This window comes from Aedes albopictus, chromosome 1, assembly GCF_035046485.1.
Source record: "Aedes albopictus strain Foshan chromosome 1, AalbF5, whole genome shotgun sequence".
NCBI lineage: Eukaryota > Metazoa > Arthropoda > Insecta > Diptera > Culicidae > Aedes > Aedes albopictus.
This window is the reverse complement of record NC_085136.1, coordinates 285,357,333-285,372,950: the sequence shown is the minus strand read 5'-3', so window position 1 is coordinate 285,372,950 and position 15,618 is coordinate 285,357,333. Positions and strand designations below refer to the sequence as shown.

Here is a 15,618-nt window from a genome sequence, read left to right as displayed (position 1 = left end):
AGGTTTCAAAGCTACTACAAGGGGTTTCCGGTTCGTTCCCAGTGGTTTCTGAGGCATTCCATAAGTTTTTAAAGAGGTTTCAGGGACGTATCAGGCGACGTGAGGGGCCTTTCAGGGAGTTTCTGAGGCGTTTCAGAGATGTTCCCGTGTATTTCAAGAGCGCTCCAGGGGTTTTCAGGGGAGTTCATGTATATTACCGGAGTGTTATAGGGGTGTTCCAGAGGGATTTAGAATTTTCCATGGAGTTTCAGGGAATTTCAGGGGCGCTCCAGAGGTTTTCAAGAGGTCACATGGGTGTTCTAGAGGGTTCAACATTGTTTCTGTGGTGTTCTGGGAGATCTTACGGAATTTCCGGAAGGGTCAAGTGCCAAAGGATTTAAGGAGCATTCAGAAGAGTTTCAAGGGCATTTCAGTGGATTCTGGGGTTTTGTCTCAAATTGAGTTTTAAGAAAATTCATGGTCGTTCTAGAGGATTTCAGGTGTTTTATAGGGGTTTCAGGGCCGTTCGTGGGGTTCACAAGTGGCTTCAGAGGTGCTCTAGATAACTCAAAGGGGTTTCGGAGGTGTTTTAAGGGTTTCCAAAGGATTTCTGGGGCGTTCCAGGGGATTTTATCCTTTGGACACGGAATATTTTGCCGCTGCTGGTGCAGCCTCGCAGGCCTCGAACACGTTTGATTTACCCGCTTCCATCGCCGGGGTCATACATAACCCCTCTGGGTCAACAGGGTTAAGAGGAGTTTCAGGGGTGTCCAAAGTATTTAAGAGGCCGTTTATGATATTTTTGAGCAATCAAGATCAGGGTGGCCACACAAAATCAAAAATGAAATTCCCGCATTTTTCCCGACTTTTTCCCGCATTGACTTCAAATTTTCCCGACTTTTCTCCATATGCTTTTGGAGCTTACAAAACATCCCAGAATTCAAACTTTTAAGTGGATCTGTAAAATTTACTGGAATATGTATAATGTCATTGTCATACTGGGACAGTTATGTAATTTTTCGAAGACGTTAAAACATACCAAAACAATTCCACATGTAACATATGCTTCAAGTTTGCTTAAAAATCCATATTTGAATTTATTTGTATCGGAATTCCCAAAAGATTTTTTGTGAACTCCTTAATCCTAGTAAGATGTTATGACCCAGACAGGCTCGCTAAACGTGCTCTTCATCACCGTGATGCGCTTAGCCTAACATCTTAGAAAGGTTAAAATATACATGCTGAAGTTCTAATTACCAATCTGGATATACAACTGCAGTATTCTCTGGTGAATTGCTTAGGGATAGCGTACACGGGAGTTCTGAGTGATGGAATTCATGATGTAATTCAGGTACAATTCCTATAGGTAGTTTCAATTGAATTATTGGATTGTTTTATGATGAAATTCTTCGAGAAATTCTGGAAGAAGTTGAGTGAAAAGTTTCGTATAAATGTATGTGATCTTTTTTCATACACTCTGCTGGTAAAAAATATGGAAGTCTATTCAATAATTAGGTTGATACATAATTAATTGATTAATTCATAAATAAATGAAATTCCGTAAGAGTTCCAAGCTCATATGCAAACCTCCAGACTAAAAAAATAGTCAAAACAGTCAAAATCCATTAAATTATACATAGTTCAATGTTTCCAATACAGAGAGGGTTGTTGAGGTCTCCCAGGAGATTTATTCAGGGAAAATGGCCTTCGGGTTAACGTCGAGGGACAACAAAAGAAAAAAAAAGTGAGATTTATATAGCAAACCCTAGGAAAATCTCTAGTAAAACTAGCTTCTCTGTGCATTTCTCAAACAGTTTGCACTGGAGATTTTAGCAGGAGTTTCGCATGGGATTAACTGTGACAAATTTCTTAGAGTAATTTTCCTCAAAAAAAAAATATCTGAGGATTTTTATTCAGAAAGCAATTTTTAGTTGAATTTGTAGAGAAATCCTCAATCCCTGAAAAATAAAACTTTGACTCAATTTCTAATCTCAGTTTTTAAGAACTCTCTTGGAAACTCGTGAATAATTGGAAACTGATGAGTAGTGGATACATCTTTTGAAAAATATTATAGCGCTGAAGCCAAAAAAGTATCCATTTTTTATCAAATTGCTTTATGAGTTTGAAATGAACCTTGTACAGCCATAATTAAGTTGCATTCAGAGAATTTGATTAACCTTCCATTCAAGACTGAAAGAATTTAAGAAATGGGCTTAAAATTCTTCCAGTACTTGAGGCGTTCTTCTGTTTTTCAACTTTCTAGATTTGAGTAATAATCCTCGCCAAAAATTCTACAGAATTGCTTCTATGAATAGTTTCAAGAAGGACATGAAGCAATTCTTCAGATTCGCATTAAGGAGAAACTTCAGACAATCCAAATATGGCTGCCACAATGGCCGGCTCTGACCCCCACTCACGTTTTCAAAAGCATCAATCTTTAAAATTCGTAAGCTGTTGTGAGGGGGGTTTCAGACCAAATTCCTTTGAGCAAACCGTGGTTTTCAGTGTGGTAAGCTAAAAGCTAAACAGAAGTTTATTAGTTCACGATATCCGATATTTGTTTCACATAAACCTACATTTTTTGGCGAACTATCTCAGAAAGGTCGGATCGTATCCTCTCAATGAATACTCGTAGAGTGATGTGGTTTAGTAAGGCTGAATTATTCCGGTTAATAGAGCAATTGGATCATTCGGCAATGTCGTATATCTCGTAGGACTACTAATTCTCTGCAGGACCTAGTGGTACATAATCCGTATCGTAAGTATACATTGAACTAGATAAATTATCGAAATCTTACTATTTGATTTACGAATCGAATTTGACTCGGAGGATATATATAGTCCTAAATAGTCGCGAACGGACTGTAATAGAAATAGAAATTTGAGAATTGTGTTATCGATCTTCATGAACATTTTCAATTTACCGATTCGCCTACACTATCAATCACTTCGCTATCTATTTTATAATAACTAAAGATCGTACACCTTCACCAATTGGTTTTTTGGAATGAGAAATAATCTAAATCAATAATATCGCGTTTGGAAATCCACTAAATTTCAACTTCGGGAGCAACATGCATAGTCATCATGGCACAGCGAATTTACAACTATGAATCCTTATTTTGCTAGATCATGCCGTTGACGTTTTATCAGTCGCTATCTATCATTCGCTGATAGATCATCCACTGTGGTGGCCACAGCTTCGAATTGCCACAGTTGAATCGTCGCAGGGGGGAGACGTGACATCCCCCCTCCCGTGAACCCTAGTTCCGTACTGGTTCCTTAAGAGCTTCCTGCTTGGGTTCACTATTCTCCAGCACGTCGAGTAATGCCAGTTTCACTACTGGCCGTCGAAGAAATCCTGTTGCGGTTTGGACTAGGGCTTGCCGGACTCTCCCGTCGCGTCCCGGAGTTACCGTTTCCACTCGACCTCGAATCCACTGGTCCTTCGCCGTTCCAGCCACAACCAACACCAAGTCACCTACAGCTATGTCCCGAACTTCACCGAACCATTTCGTTCTACGTGTGATCACCGGTAGATATTCCTTAATCCACCTTGTCCAGAACACTTGTGTTATGGCTTGGGCAAGTTTCCAGCTATGCCTCAAGATCGTTGGACTGTCAATGGGATCGGTTGGTAGGAACTTATCACCGTTGGAGGACCCCAGAAGAAAATGGTTTGGTGTGATGGCCTCCTGGTCCGCAGATTCTAGTGGGATGTAGGTGAGAGGTCTTGAATTTATCAAGGCCTCGGCCTCTAGCAAAACTGTTTCAAAGACTTCGTCATCTGGTTTACGGGGAACGTCGGTTACAGATCCTAGAGCCACCTTTACGGACCGCACGAGGCGCTCCCATGCGCCTCCCATATGGGGAGCGGCTGGTGGAATAAAGCACCATCGAGTCTTTGCAGTCGTAAACGTCTTTTCTAGAGCGTTGTTCCGTGTTTCCATCACTTCTTTTTGCAGCTCCTTACTTGCACCTTGGAAACATGTTCCGTTATCCGAAAAGAATTCGGCTGGACACCCTCGCCGTGCTATGAAGCGTCGCACTGCCATGACGCAAGACTCGGTAGACATGCTATGGACTACCTCCAAGTGCACTGCGCGAATCGTAAGACAGGTAAACAAGGCTACCCATCTCTTTACGGAGCTCCTCCCAACTCTCACCAGTACTGGTCCAAAGTAATCGACTCCGACTGAGGTAAATGGACGGACGAATGGCTGTAGCCGGGCTGCTGGAAGCGGAGCCATCGCCGGCGGACTCGGCAGAGCTTTCTTCAGTCGACACCACATGCAGTTTTTCGTAACCTTCTCAATCAAGGCGCGTAGCTTGGCAATCTCGAATCGTTGTCGCATTTCATTTGTTACGGTCTCCCGGTTGGCGTGGCGGAAACGGCGATGATACCAGTCTGTAATAAGGAACGTTATTGGATGCTGTCTGGGGAGAATTGCGGGGTACTTAGCTTCGGTCGGTGCAAAGGTTGCTGCACCGATTCTTCCACGTTGTCGTAGTACTCCATGTTCGTCGATGAATGGCCAACACTTGTAGATTGTACTAGACTTTGAGACAAGTCGGTGACGTCCATCGGGAGGCCCCTGTGTTTCCGACAGAATAGACATTTCTTCGGAATAAGCTTCAGCCTGCGCTACTTTCCAGAGTGTCATCTCAGCTTGCCGCAACTCGTCCTGACATAGGATACCAACTCGCGATACAGAACCACTCCGCTTCCGGCGTAAGTTGTCGATAAACCGTAGAACGAATGCCACTGTTCGTTGCAAGCGAATCCAACTACTAAACCTGGATACATCAAGCAGCGGAGAAATCGTTGTATGTGTATGATTCGGTCGCAATTCCTCACACGTCGTGATGATTGTAGTTTGTCGAGGCCATAATGCTTCCGGCTGGTTAAGGAACGATGGCCCACTAAGCCATGCGCTATCCGAGGAGAAATCTGGAGTGTTTCCCCATTTAGTGGCAAGGTCGGCTGTATTAAGCTTAGATGGAACCCATCTCCATTCTCTTACATCAGTTGTAGTGAGGATCTCCCCTATGCGGACAGCAACAAATTTGTTGTAACGACGATGTTCTGACCGGATCCACGCTAGCACCGTGCTCGAATCGCTCCAGAGCACTCGGCGGTTGATGGAATATGTGTGATACCCTTCAATGGACTCCAACATGCGGACACCCAATATCGCTGCCTTCAATTCCAGACGGGGTATGGACAGTACTTTCAGAGGAGCCACCTTGGTTTTCGCGCAAATCAATGATATTTGAATTCCATTATCAGTTTCCAGTCGATAGTACGCCACGCAGGCGTACGCAGAATCACTAGCATCGACAAGAATATGAATCTCGAGTTGGTCGAGATTTTTAGGGAATGGAGAACGGAAATAACACCGAGGGATCTTCAAGGTGTCCAGTTGCGAAAAGTTGGCTGTCCACTGGCGCCAACGGAGGAAGTGTTGTTCATTTATTTTTTCGTCCCAACCGATTCCCGAAGCCCAGACATCCTGCATCAACACCTTTCCGTGGACTAAGAAGAATGCGACGAACCCCAGAGGGTCGAAAAGACTCATGATCACCTTCAGGACTTCACGTTTCGTTGGGATGTAGTTTTCTTCTAGAACAACCCGCAAATCTTCACGCATTGCAAATGTATACGTAAACACGTCTTCGGCAGGTATCCATTTCATCCCTAGTACTGACTCGGTAGCCTCGCCACGTACGAGAGCAAGCTCTTTCGACGAATCTGGTTCGATCTCCCCAGTTCGCCGCAGCACTTCGGTCTCGTTAGACAAAAAGTTGCGAATTTCAAATCCACCCTTGGAATGAACTAACTTTACGTCATTCACTACCTGTATAGCTTCATCGATAGATCTGAAGCTGTCCAGGTAGTCATCCACGTAGTGATGCTCCTTAATGGCCGCCGCCGCACGAGGATAGTGTACGGCGTACTGTTCGGCGTTGATGTTCTTGACGAACTGTGCTGATGACGGGGAGCAGGTGGAACCGAACATCGTGACGTTAATCGCATAGACTTGAACTGGATCGCCGGGATTATCCCGGTAGATGAACATCTGAGCATTCTGATCACTCGGTTTCAGCCGAATTTGGAGAAACATCTCCCTGATATCTCCAGATACTGCTACCGGAAACAAACGAAATCCGCATAGCACTCGGGGTAGAGGAGTGAGTAGGTCGGGACCTTTCAGCAAATATGAGTTGAACGAGATTCCATCCACCTTTGCAGCTGCATCCCAGATGAGTCGAATTTTACCAGGCTTCTTCGGACTAATTACAACCCCAAGGGGAAGAAACCAAGTCTTCCGTGGATCGATAGCCGCTGATTCCGTCTCGCTTAGTTTGCGTATGTATCCCTTTCTCTCAAAGTCAAGGATCTGCTCATTAACGCGCTGCGCGAGCAACTGATTAGCCCCCAATTTCTTCTCCAGTGACTTCATTCGACGAATCGCCATTGGGTACGTCTCCGGGAATGCCCGATCATCGACTTTCCAGAGAAGACCCGTTTCGAAACCGGTGGTAGTACGCCTCGTTGTGTCCTCCATTAATTTCCTTGCTCTTTTGTCTTCGTCCGACTCAAGCTTCTCGTTTGGTTTAGATATTCCGCTGCAGTCCAACGCGAAGAAATCACGCAGTTGTTCGTTTAGAAGCTCGTCCGAGTTACATGGTACAGGAGTATGGAAGTTGACGATTGCTCGTGGTACCGGGTTAGAGGAAACACGACCGTATATACTCCATCCAAGGCGACATTTGGCGGCAATAGGATCGGATGATCCTCCCTCGCGTATCTTTAGCGGAACTCCGAGACGGAGATTGTCCAGGCCGATGAGTAACTTCGGTTGTACTAAATCATAGTCATCTATCGGGAGTCCTTTGAGATATGGGAAACAAGAAGTCATCCTCTTGTAGTCCATCTTCTGCACTGGCAGAAGCAGACTACTAACTGTACGCGCATTCTGAAGGTCGTAGCGGGTTTCACTGTGTTTCCCTGATATTTCAAGACTGACTTCTTCTGATCGTATCTCGTTACGTCTCACATTACCCGTCCACTGTAGGGTGAGCGGTTTCCTGGGGCCAGAAATGCCAAGTTCCTTGGCAATCCTCTCTTCTAGCATCGTTATCTGCGATCCTTCATCTATGAATGCGAAAACCGTTACACTTTTACCGTTCGCGTTGAGTACGACAGGTAGAATTCTGAATAACGGTTGGCCATCGTACCCTGAGAGTTTGTTCGCTGAAACATTTACTGAATGGCTTGATGTGACAGGTTCAGCTGGTGAATGAAGAAGAGTGTGATGTCTGAGCCGGCATCCTTGAAATCCGCATCCCTTCCACGACCTGCACGGCCATTTTCCATGATTATTCAGGCAGGTTCTGCAGAGGTCCTTCTCTTGTACTCGCTTCCAGCGATCCTCTAGGTTCAGCTGCTTAAATGCGATGCACTCAGAAACTCGATGACCTTCGCGATCGCACATTCGGCAAGCTTTAACTGGTTTCTGAACCGTTACGACTGCTGATGAATTATCTTCGGTGGAATGCGTTTGAATTCTTGCCTTCTCTCTTGGTCGCTCCTTCGTCTCAACGTCTCTTCCTTTTGGCACTCCCGGAAGCTCGAAGCATACTTCACTAGCCGCACTTACTAGTCTGGCCATGAAGTCACCGAACGTCAAAACAGTTGCACGTGGTTGAAGGTTCTTGAATGTTGCCCAATCCATTCTCATAGGCCCTGGCAGCTTCTCAACCAACTCTTGCATCAGCATTGGATTGGACAGGTGCTCTACCTGTTCAGCTGCCTGAAGATGATCGACAAAGTTTTGAACCGCCAAGCCAAATTCCAGAATCGATTCTGGGCGGTCGTGTCTGGGTCCAGGAGTTCTACGTATTTTTTCATGTAGCGACCGAATCAACAGCTCCGGGCGACCGTACAGTGTGCGTAGTGTACTGATGACGTGTGGTACGTTAGCAGGAAGTAGAAGTCTACTACGAACTGATTCTCGTGCGTGTCCGGTCAAGCATCTCTGAAGACGCACAAGGTTTTCGGCATTGGAATATCCACACGTAACCGTAGACTGCTCAAGGCTACTAATAAACATTGGCCAGTCAGCTGGATTCCCACCGAACTGGGGTAGATCCTTACCAACGACTTGACGAGCCGCAATTTGTTGCGAAGTTAGTATCCCCGGCGAATCCAGATATGGAGTGTTCTCGCTGTGCACCGTATTGCATCTCCCAACTGGATTTACAAACGCTGGATCATGATCTGGAACGCCTAAAGGTTGATGATGTTCCGAAGCAGACTGATGAAAGGGATTCGGCCTCGGTATCGCCGTCTGTAGTCTCGGTACTGCACTATATCGGGTAGGAGCGTCCCAGGATGGTTCTTGCTGGTTGTATGGTGTGCAAGCTTGCCGATTCTCCAGCTGATTCACCGCAGCAGGGTACGGTAGGGAAGGCCTTGAAGAAACCACAAATCGCTGGAACGGTTCACGGACTGTGGTCGACTGAACGCCATCGAATCTGTCCCTGTTAGTGGGTTCAGGACCACGATCTGTCGCAGTCAAGTGAGTGGGAAGAACTGGAGGCTGAAGATGATGACTTGCAGCTTGAACTCCCAACTGGTACACAGGTGGTTTGGAAACGGTTGCTCTATTGGGTGGTAATTCGATGGTCTTTGACGAAACACCTTTTGGGGCCGTTCGAACAAATTCGGTTTGACGATAATTACGATTCTCCGATAAGTTCTCATCATTTATCGCATGAGGTGAGTTTTTTGCCAGCCAGTCGGATACCTTGGCTCGTGAGCTAGTCGACGATTCTACCACACTGCCTCTTTCGGAGATCTGCAACATGATTTCATTTTTCTTCTCCATTGACTCTCTACGGATGAGTTGCTGTTTCATTAACTGCGCCTTGTCCGCTTCTAACTTCCGCTGTCGCAGAAGAGATTCTTCTTCCATCAGTTTTTTTTGCTCTTCCATCTGCTTCTTCTTCTGCTCCAGCTGTCGATGAGCTTCTTCATGCTCAAGTTTCCTCAGTGCTCCTTGGTCGTCGAGTTCCTGTTGTTTCATTCTCTCTTCCTCCTCGATCAGTTGCAGACGCGCCTTTACGACCGACGAACGAGTGGTAGAGGCAATAGACGAAATCTTGCTTCCTACGTTCGAAGCTGGTTTGTTACCCGAATCCTTACCTGACGTCACCCGTTTGGATTGGGAACGCAGTCGGGTAGAGATGGCCGAACCATTTGCATCCTTCTCACGGCACTGCTTGCAAATAAATGGACTCTGCATGGTCTCATCCACTCCAGCACAGCTGAAATGCTCCCACTGACGGCACTGATCACATGCGATCAGGTGGCTCTTCGACGAATCCTGGTTGCAGGATTTGCATGTGTATTCTTGATCGTGATGTCCTTCCATCCTGAGTACTCACGTTCAAAAAATCTTTTAGGATGTTGTGAGGGGGGTTTCAGACCAAATTCCTTTGAGCAAACCGTGGTTTTCAGTGTGGTAAGCTAAAAGCTAAACAGAAGTTTATTAGTTCACGATATCCGATATTTGTTTCACATAAACCTACATTTTTTGGCGAACTATCTCAGAAAGGTCGGATCGTATCCTCTCAATGAATACTCGTAGAGTGATGTGGTTTAGTAAGGCTGAATTATTCCGGTTAATAGAGCAATTGGATCATTCGGCAATGTCGTATATCTCGTAGGACTACTAATTCTCTGCAGGACCTAGTGGTACATAATCCGTATCGTAAGTATACATTGAACTAGATAAATTATCGAAATCTTACTATTTGATTTACGAATCGAATTTGACTCGGAGGATATATATAGTCCTAAATAGTCGCGAACGGACTGTAATAGAGACTAAATAGAAATTTGAGAATTGTGTTATCGATCTTCATGAACATTTTCAATTTACCGATTTGCCTACACTATCAATCACTTCGCTATCTATTTTATAATAACTAAAGATCGTACACCTTCACCAATTGGTTTTTTGGAATGAGAAATAATCTAAATCAATAATATCGCGTTTGGAAATCCACTAAATTTCAACTTCGGGAGCAACATGCATAGTCATCATGGCACAGCGAATTTACAACTATGAATCCTTATTTTGCTAGATCATGCCGTTGACGTTTTATCAGTCGCTATCTATCATTCGCTGATAGATCATCCACTGTGGTGGCCACAGCTTCGAATTGCCACAGTTGAATCGTCGCAGGGGGGAGACGTGACATAAGCAAATGCGCTCGATTTGGAAAAGCTGCCTCTTTTTTTAAGTGAGCAAAGCCACGATTAACAAGTGCGGCTTAGTTCGTCGCTTCGTTCGTCAGATTTGTGCTTCTAAAGTTTGTATGCAAAAGATCAAAGGGATTTCTTGAAGTTTCACCTTAAGATATAGGTAAAAAACCTCTACGATGTTTACACTTGTTTCCTAAAAAAGGCAGGTGTTAATATTTTCGGTAACATCAGGAGTTCCTTAAGCAGTTTTTCTTGAAATTTTGCAGAAGATATTTTGAAAGACTCTATAAAGAAAACCAGAGTGCACGTTCAGTGTGCCTGTCTGTGCCATATTGGCCTCAACATCCTACTAGAGTTAAGCTGTCATCCGGATAATCTCTATTAAACAAGAAATCACTCACTGTGGAGCGGACCTGGTGTGATGGTTAAAACACCAAGCCGAGGACCTAGGAGCGAATCCCTCTCTCGACACACTCATAAGGAAGAATTTCGGGAAGTAAAGCGTGGGTCCTGAGATGAACTCAACTAGCCTTGGGCTAAAAATCGCTCACAATTCAGAAACCAATGGTCATCATTATCAAATGTTTTAATTTCGTAATTTTCTTCGTGAGGCTTTGGAGGGAAGGATAGAAGTATAGTATATTGTATATGATTTTAAATGAGTGAAATGTTAACCTAGATGGTTTGAATTTACATTCTGAGGGCATTACACATCAATTAAAAAATCCCGATCATAAACAAAATTCCCGACTTATTCCCGCATTTTTCCCGATGAATTGCAATTCCCGACTTTTTCCCGCATTTCCCGAATTTCCCGAATCTGTGGCCACCCTGCAAGATGTTTCAAAGAGGTTGCAGGGGTGTTTTTGAAAATGTCAGGGTCGTTGCAAAGGTTTTCAAATGACTTCAGGGGTGTTACAAAGCATTTTCAAAGGTTTTCAGGAGTATTCCACGATGTTTCAAAGTTTCTACAAGGGGTTCCCGGATTGTTCCCAGTGCTTTCTGAGGCATTCCAGAAGTTTTCAGAGGGGTTTCAGGGATGTTTTAAGAGATTTCAGTGGCATTTCAGGGTGTTCGGGGATGTTTCCGTGTATTTCAAGAGCGCTCCAGTGGTTTTCAAGGGGTATCATGTGTATTACCAGAGTGTTACAGGGGTGTTCCAGAGGGATTTAGGATTTTCCATGGAGTATCGAGGGAGTTTCAGGGAATTTCAAGAGTGCTCCAGAAGCTTTGAAGAGGTTACATGGATGTTCCAGGGGTGTTCCGGGAGATCTCAGGGAATTTCAGAAGGGTCAACAGTCAAATGATTGTAGGCCCTTTAAGAAGGGTTCCAAGGGCGCTTCAGTGGATTCCGGGAGTTTGTTTCAAATCGAGTTTTAGCGGAGTTCAGGGTCGTTATAGAGGATTTCAGGTGTTTTCAAGGGGTTTCAGGGGCGTTCTTGGGGCCTCGAACACGTTTGTTTTGCTCGCTTACATCATGGAGTTTTTAAGGGGATGTTACCGGAGCGTTACAGTAGTGTTCCATAGAGTTTTAGGATTTTCCGGGGGAATCGAGGGCGATTCAGGAAATTTTAAGGGAGTTTCTGTGAATTTCAAGAGAGTTCCAGAGGCTTTCAAGAGGTAACATGGGTGTTTCAGGTGGTTGACCAGTGTTTCAGAGGAGTTCTAGGAGATCTCAGGGAATCAGAAGGTTCATGGCCGTCCAAAAGAGTTCTGAGCGCTTTCAGAAGCGTTTCAAGGGCGTTTCAGTGGATTCCGGGAGCTTTCATAGATTGTTCTAGGCATCTCAGTGATGTTCTAGAGAATCCATAGATGTTGTAGTAGTCTCAGGAGGTTACAGGGGCGTTGTGAATAAACGCTACCCCCATACCCCTTCCCATGAGTTTCGCGCGCAGGCATCAGTATTGTCCAAGGTCTTGTCGCTCAAAATACATGCTTCCACTGTTGTTTGTAGGCACTCTCAGAGAGTAATGAAAGTGGATATCTAAGGACCGAAGTAGATGAACAACGCATTCAGGTTCACTTGCTACTTGGCTGGACTGTTACCTGCTCCATGGTCTAGATGGTTAACGCTCCTTATCTAGGGAATTCGGGAGTCGTGAGTTCAAATCCCACCAGAATAGAAAATATTTTTTTCGCCAATTTATCTGTTTATAAACTTTGTAAGACATTAGTGCCTCTTTTATGGGTATTTATAATGTAGCTCTTCCACTGGTTGGCCGCAAAACAGTAACATGAGTGGTGATAAAAAAAGGTATTTTAAAAAGTGTTAGCAATCAGTTGTAGGCATTACTGGAGCCTAGCCGTATAATAGCCACCGTTAACATACACTAGCAGCCATCAAATGAAAATTGCCAATCAAACACACCTTAAAACAGGTTATGAAAACATATTTTAAGAGTTTATTCAATCGCTACTAAACAGATAATATCCGGTTGCAAACAAATGTCCTTTCCGGTGTATCGGCACGTCTAGGTGACGGAACGACAGTCAGTGGCCTGACAGCGTGCTGGCCGATGCCATCAAAACATCACCGGAGCTGCCAGAATGGGCAACACCTATTCAAAAAACAAACTTTCAATTAGCTCTAAATTGAAATCACTCAAAGTGCCATTAAAACGGGTCATAATCGATAGCCATTATCTTAATTAGTTGTCACAGTGAAGAAGGGACGGGGGGCATTTCGGTGGACTACAACACGTGTATGAAGGTATTCTCCGGTGGTGAGAGATGGACGGACAAGCTGTGGGAGGATGCACTAGCTAGCGCTACTCTAAACTGTTGTTGAAGAGGCCCAACCACCCAACTGGAGCGGACAACCAACCCCTTTCGTTTGATTGGCTCTTGAAACTTTATCAATATAAAATGGTGATTCCAGGGCGCTGTGGCGGTCGTTGAACAGCACCGAATCAGGAATGGGAATTCACTCGACTCACCCGGCTCGACGTTATTCCTTGCTTATCATGGGTTCTAGAACCGAATGAGAACGCGTTAAGTTGGATGGTTATGAACTTCAGTAATGGTTTTTCGCTGGTTGTTTGCAGAAAGATAGTTACCCCATTCATAATCGTGCCAGCAAGGGGGTTAACAAGAAAATTACCTACTGCTACTAGAGTTTCATTAAACTCCACTAAACGTTCCGTTCATAAAAGATATTGCTATTGAACACAACGAAAACTCACTAGCACCTATCTTATCAGAAATAACCGTCATTGAACTTGAATTGAAATCTCATTCACGATGAAACATCACGTTTCGTACATAAACTTGGACGATGACCACCAATAAACTGATTATTACGGCATAGCATCGTCTCATTGATAACGGAGCGACGATGACGACGCGCCGCAAAAAGATCCAAAAATAGACCACACCGACACCACACAGCTGTTGCCCGATGGCGGCGCCTATTCTTCTTCTTCCTGGTGTAACGTGTCAGCTGGAACAAAGACTGCTTCTCAGCTAAGCATTCTATGAGCACTTCCACAGTTATTGACAGGGAGCTTTCTCTGTCAATGACCATTTCTGCAATGCCATACCATGCGGTAAGCGGGTATAGCGTTTTGACCTATATGGGTCCCTAGCGTATGTTATCGCATTTGTACACCACGTTCGCAATCTAGTGGGCATCACGTTTCGGACATGAGCAGGATGCGGGTGTGTCATTCGCGTACTTTAATTTGTGCTTCAGCCTTGAGCAAGATAAGCTCTGGCATTTGTGAACAGCCAGCGTAAATGTACTCAGATTGTGGGTTTATAGAGATTATCATTTCGTCAAGGTACTGCAGCTGCGACAGCACACGTGAACCTGATATATGGAGTACGAAATTGTTTAAGGTTTTTTTTAAGAGTTAACACCGCGCTTATGCAGCAAGTCAATTATGCAGCACAGTCAACCTTTCGCAAAGCATAAATAGATTTATGGGAAACACGAGTCAATGGACAACACGCGCCGCCGTATCACCAAGCGACAACGCCTGACGTCAATCATCCAATTACCCTACGCCCAGCCGGGTCATCTCAGCCATAACATTCCAGAGAAGCGATAATCGTAAAACCACTACCTCGCAGCAGCAGCTCGACACAACACGGAATTCTGATTAACATAATAATAAAATAATTGTAACACAGTTCATAGTATAAATACGAGACATGGTCTCAAGCATCACTCAGTTCTTCAGTAGTACTCAATAAATCAAGAGCCTAGCTCTAAGTGAACTTTTTAAAAAGCCCTTCCGGCTAAAGGATATTTTTTCTGGCGCCCGAATAGGGACCCTTGTGTGTGTTAAGTAAAGGTTTAGTGATAATCAGAGTGAGGCTGAGCATAATATCACAAAATCCGAAAACTCATCTGGACCGCTTACACGGACGTTTCGTGCCCCACTAACCCGGACAGCTAATTACTCGGACGGAGTAAAAAGGACAACACGAACTTTCCTGGGAAGGAGAGACACTCACCAAGGGCTCCCACTGGATCATCCTCATCGATACCCGGTCGGATCCAGCTGCAGAATAGGATCCAACATCACCCCAGCACGCGGCAACAACCACTGGACCATCGCCACTGTTATTGGCACCCAGCAGGCGGATCCCGCAGTCTTACAGCTAATCCCTGATAAGATGCTCCTTATGTAAGTAAACTAATAAGAAATTTTATTCCCCAGTAAAGAAAGAAATATAAGTGAAAGTGAATAACAAGTGAATAAGCTAAAAAGCAAAAACTAAAATACCAGATTAAACAAATATCCAAAGAAAATATAATAAAATTTTAAAACACACGCTAATAAAAAGAGCATAGCTCGTCAAAAGCGTTTAAATAAATCAAACTAAAAATTTATCAACCCACACGCTAATAAAAGAGCATAGCTCGTCAAAGCGTTTAAATAAACAACCTAATTTAAATCATACAAACCCTTACACGAACCAAAAGATCATAGATCTTAAAAAAGTGTTTAAGGCAAACTGGAAAACCTAATTGACAGACTAAACTCACTAACGATTAGAACCAATAGTGAAATCGCGATCACACGGAAAAACGAGAACGGAACAATGGCAACACTACAAAACGTAATTGAGAGGGTTAATGTCCTAGAAGCCTTTCATGTTAATGAAACTGAAGATTATAACGATCCTCCGCTACATCTACTAGACGCAAACAATGATCCAATTGATCCTAATACAATTGAGACCATTCCAGATATTGTTAAAAATTTACCAAATTTCACCGGCGATCCAAGTGAACTTAGTTCTTGGATCACTGACGCTCAAGATCTGATCAATTTATATAAAACAACTGCAACAAGTACGATACCACGTCAAAACAAATTTCATATGATATGTAAAACCATTAGAAGAAAAATCAG

General features: G+C 44.1%; 3 protein-coding genes across 8 annotated transcripts in view; 1 reads left to right on the top strand and 2 right to left on the bottom strand.

Moving 5' to 3' along the window:
• LOC109414942 (peripheral plasma membrane protein CASK) overlaps positions 1-15,618 on the bottom strand; it is a 676,441-nt gene that overhangs the window by 132,841 nt on the left and 527,982 nt on the right. The window lies entirely within an intron of this gene.
• LOC134285681 (uncharacterized) lies at positions 802-11,372 on the bottom strand. Of its 3 annotated transcripts, none has more exons than XR_009996536.1 (3): positions 9,799-11,372; positions 2,778-9,736; positions 802-2,715 (listed from the first exon to the last, which is right to left on the bottom strand). XR_009996536.1 is itself a non-coding variant. In XM_062846928.1 (3 exons), the coding sequence occupies exon 3, from the start codon at positions 9,417-9,419 to the stop codon at positions 3,243-3,245; it is 6,177 nt and encodes a 2,058-aa protein (XP_062702912.1). In that variant the 5' UTR covers positions 9,420-9,521; positions 9,577-9,736; positions 9,799-11,372; the 3' UTR covers positions 802-3,242. The 3 variants fall into 3 exon arrangements, 2 of the variants coding, with proteins under 2 accessions (XP_062702912.1, XP_062702911.1); XM_062846928.1 differs by having other exon boundaries at positions 802-9,521; positions 9,577-9,736; XM_062846927.1 differs by having other exon boundaries at positions 802-9,736.
• The window catches only part of LOC109623068 (membrane-bound alkaline phosphatase-like), a 61,079-nt gene continuing 59,229 nt past the window's right edge, over positions 13,769-15,618 (top strand). The window contains exon 1 of the mRNA XM_062846931.1: positions 13,769-14,886. The gene's annotated coding sequence lies outside the window, so the exon portion shown is untranslated. The remainder of the gene's footprint in view (positions 14,887-15,618) is intronic.

Excerpts from the sequence above, each read along its gene's own strand:
- LOC134285681 (XM_062846927.1), bottom strand. The coding sequence starts at position 9,419 with ATGGAAGGACATCACGATCAAGAATACACATGCAAATCCTGCAACCAG.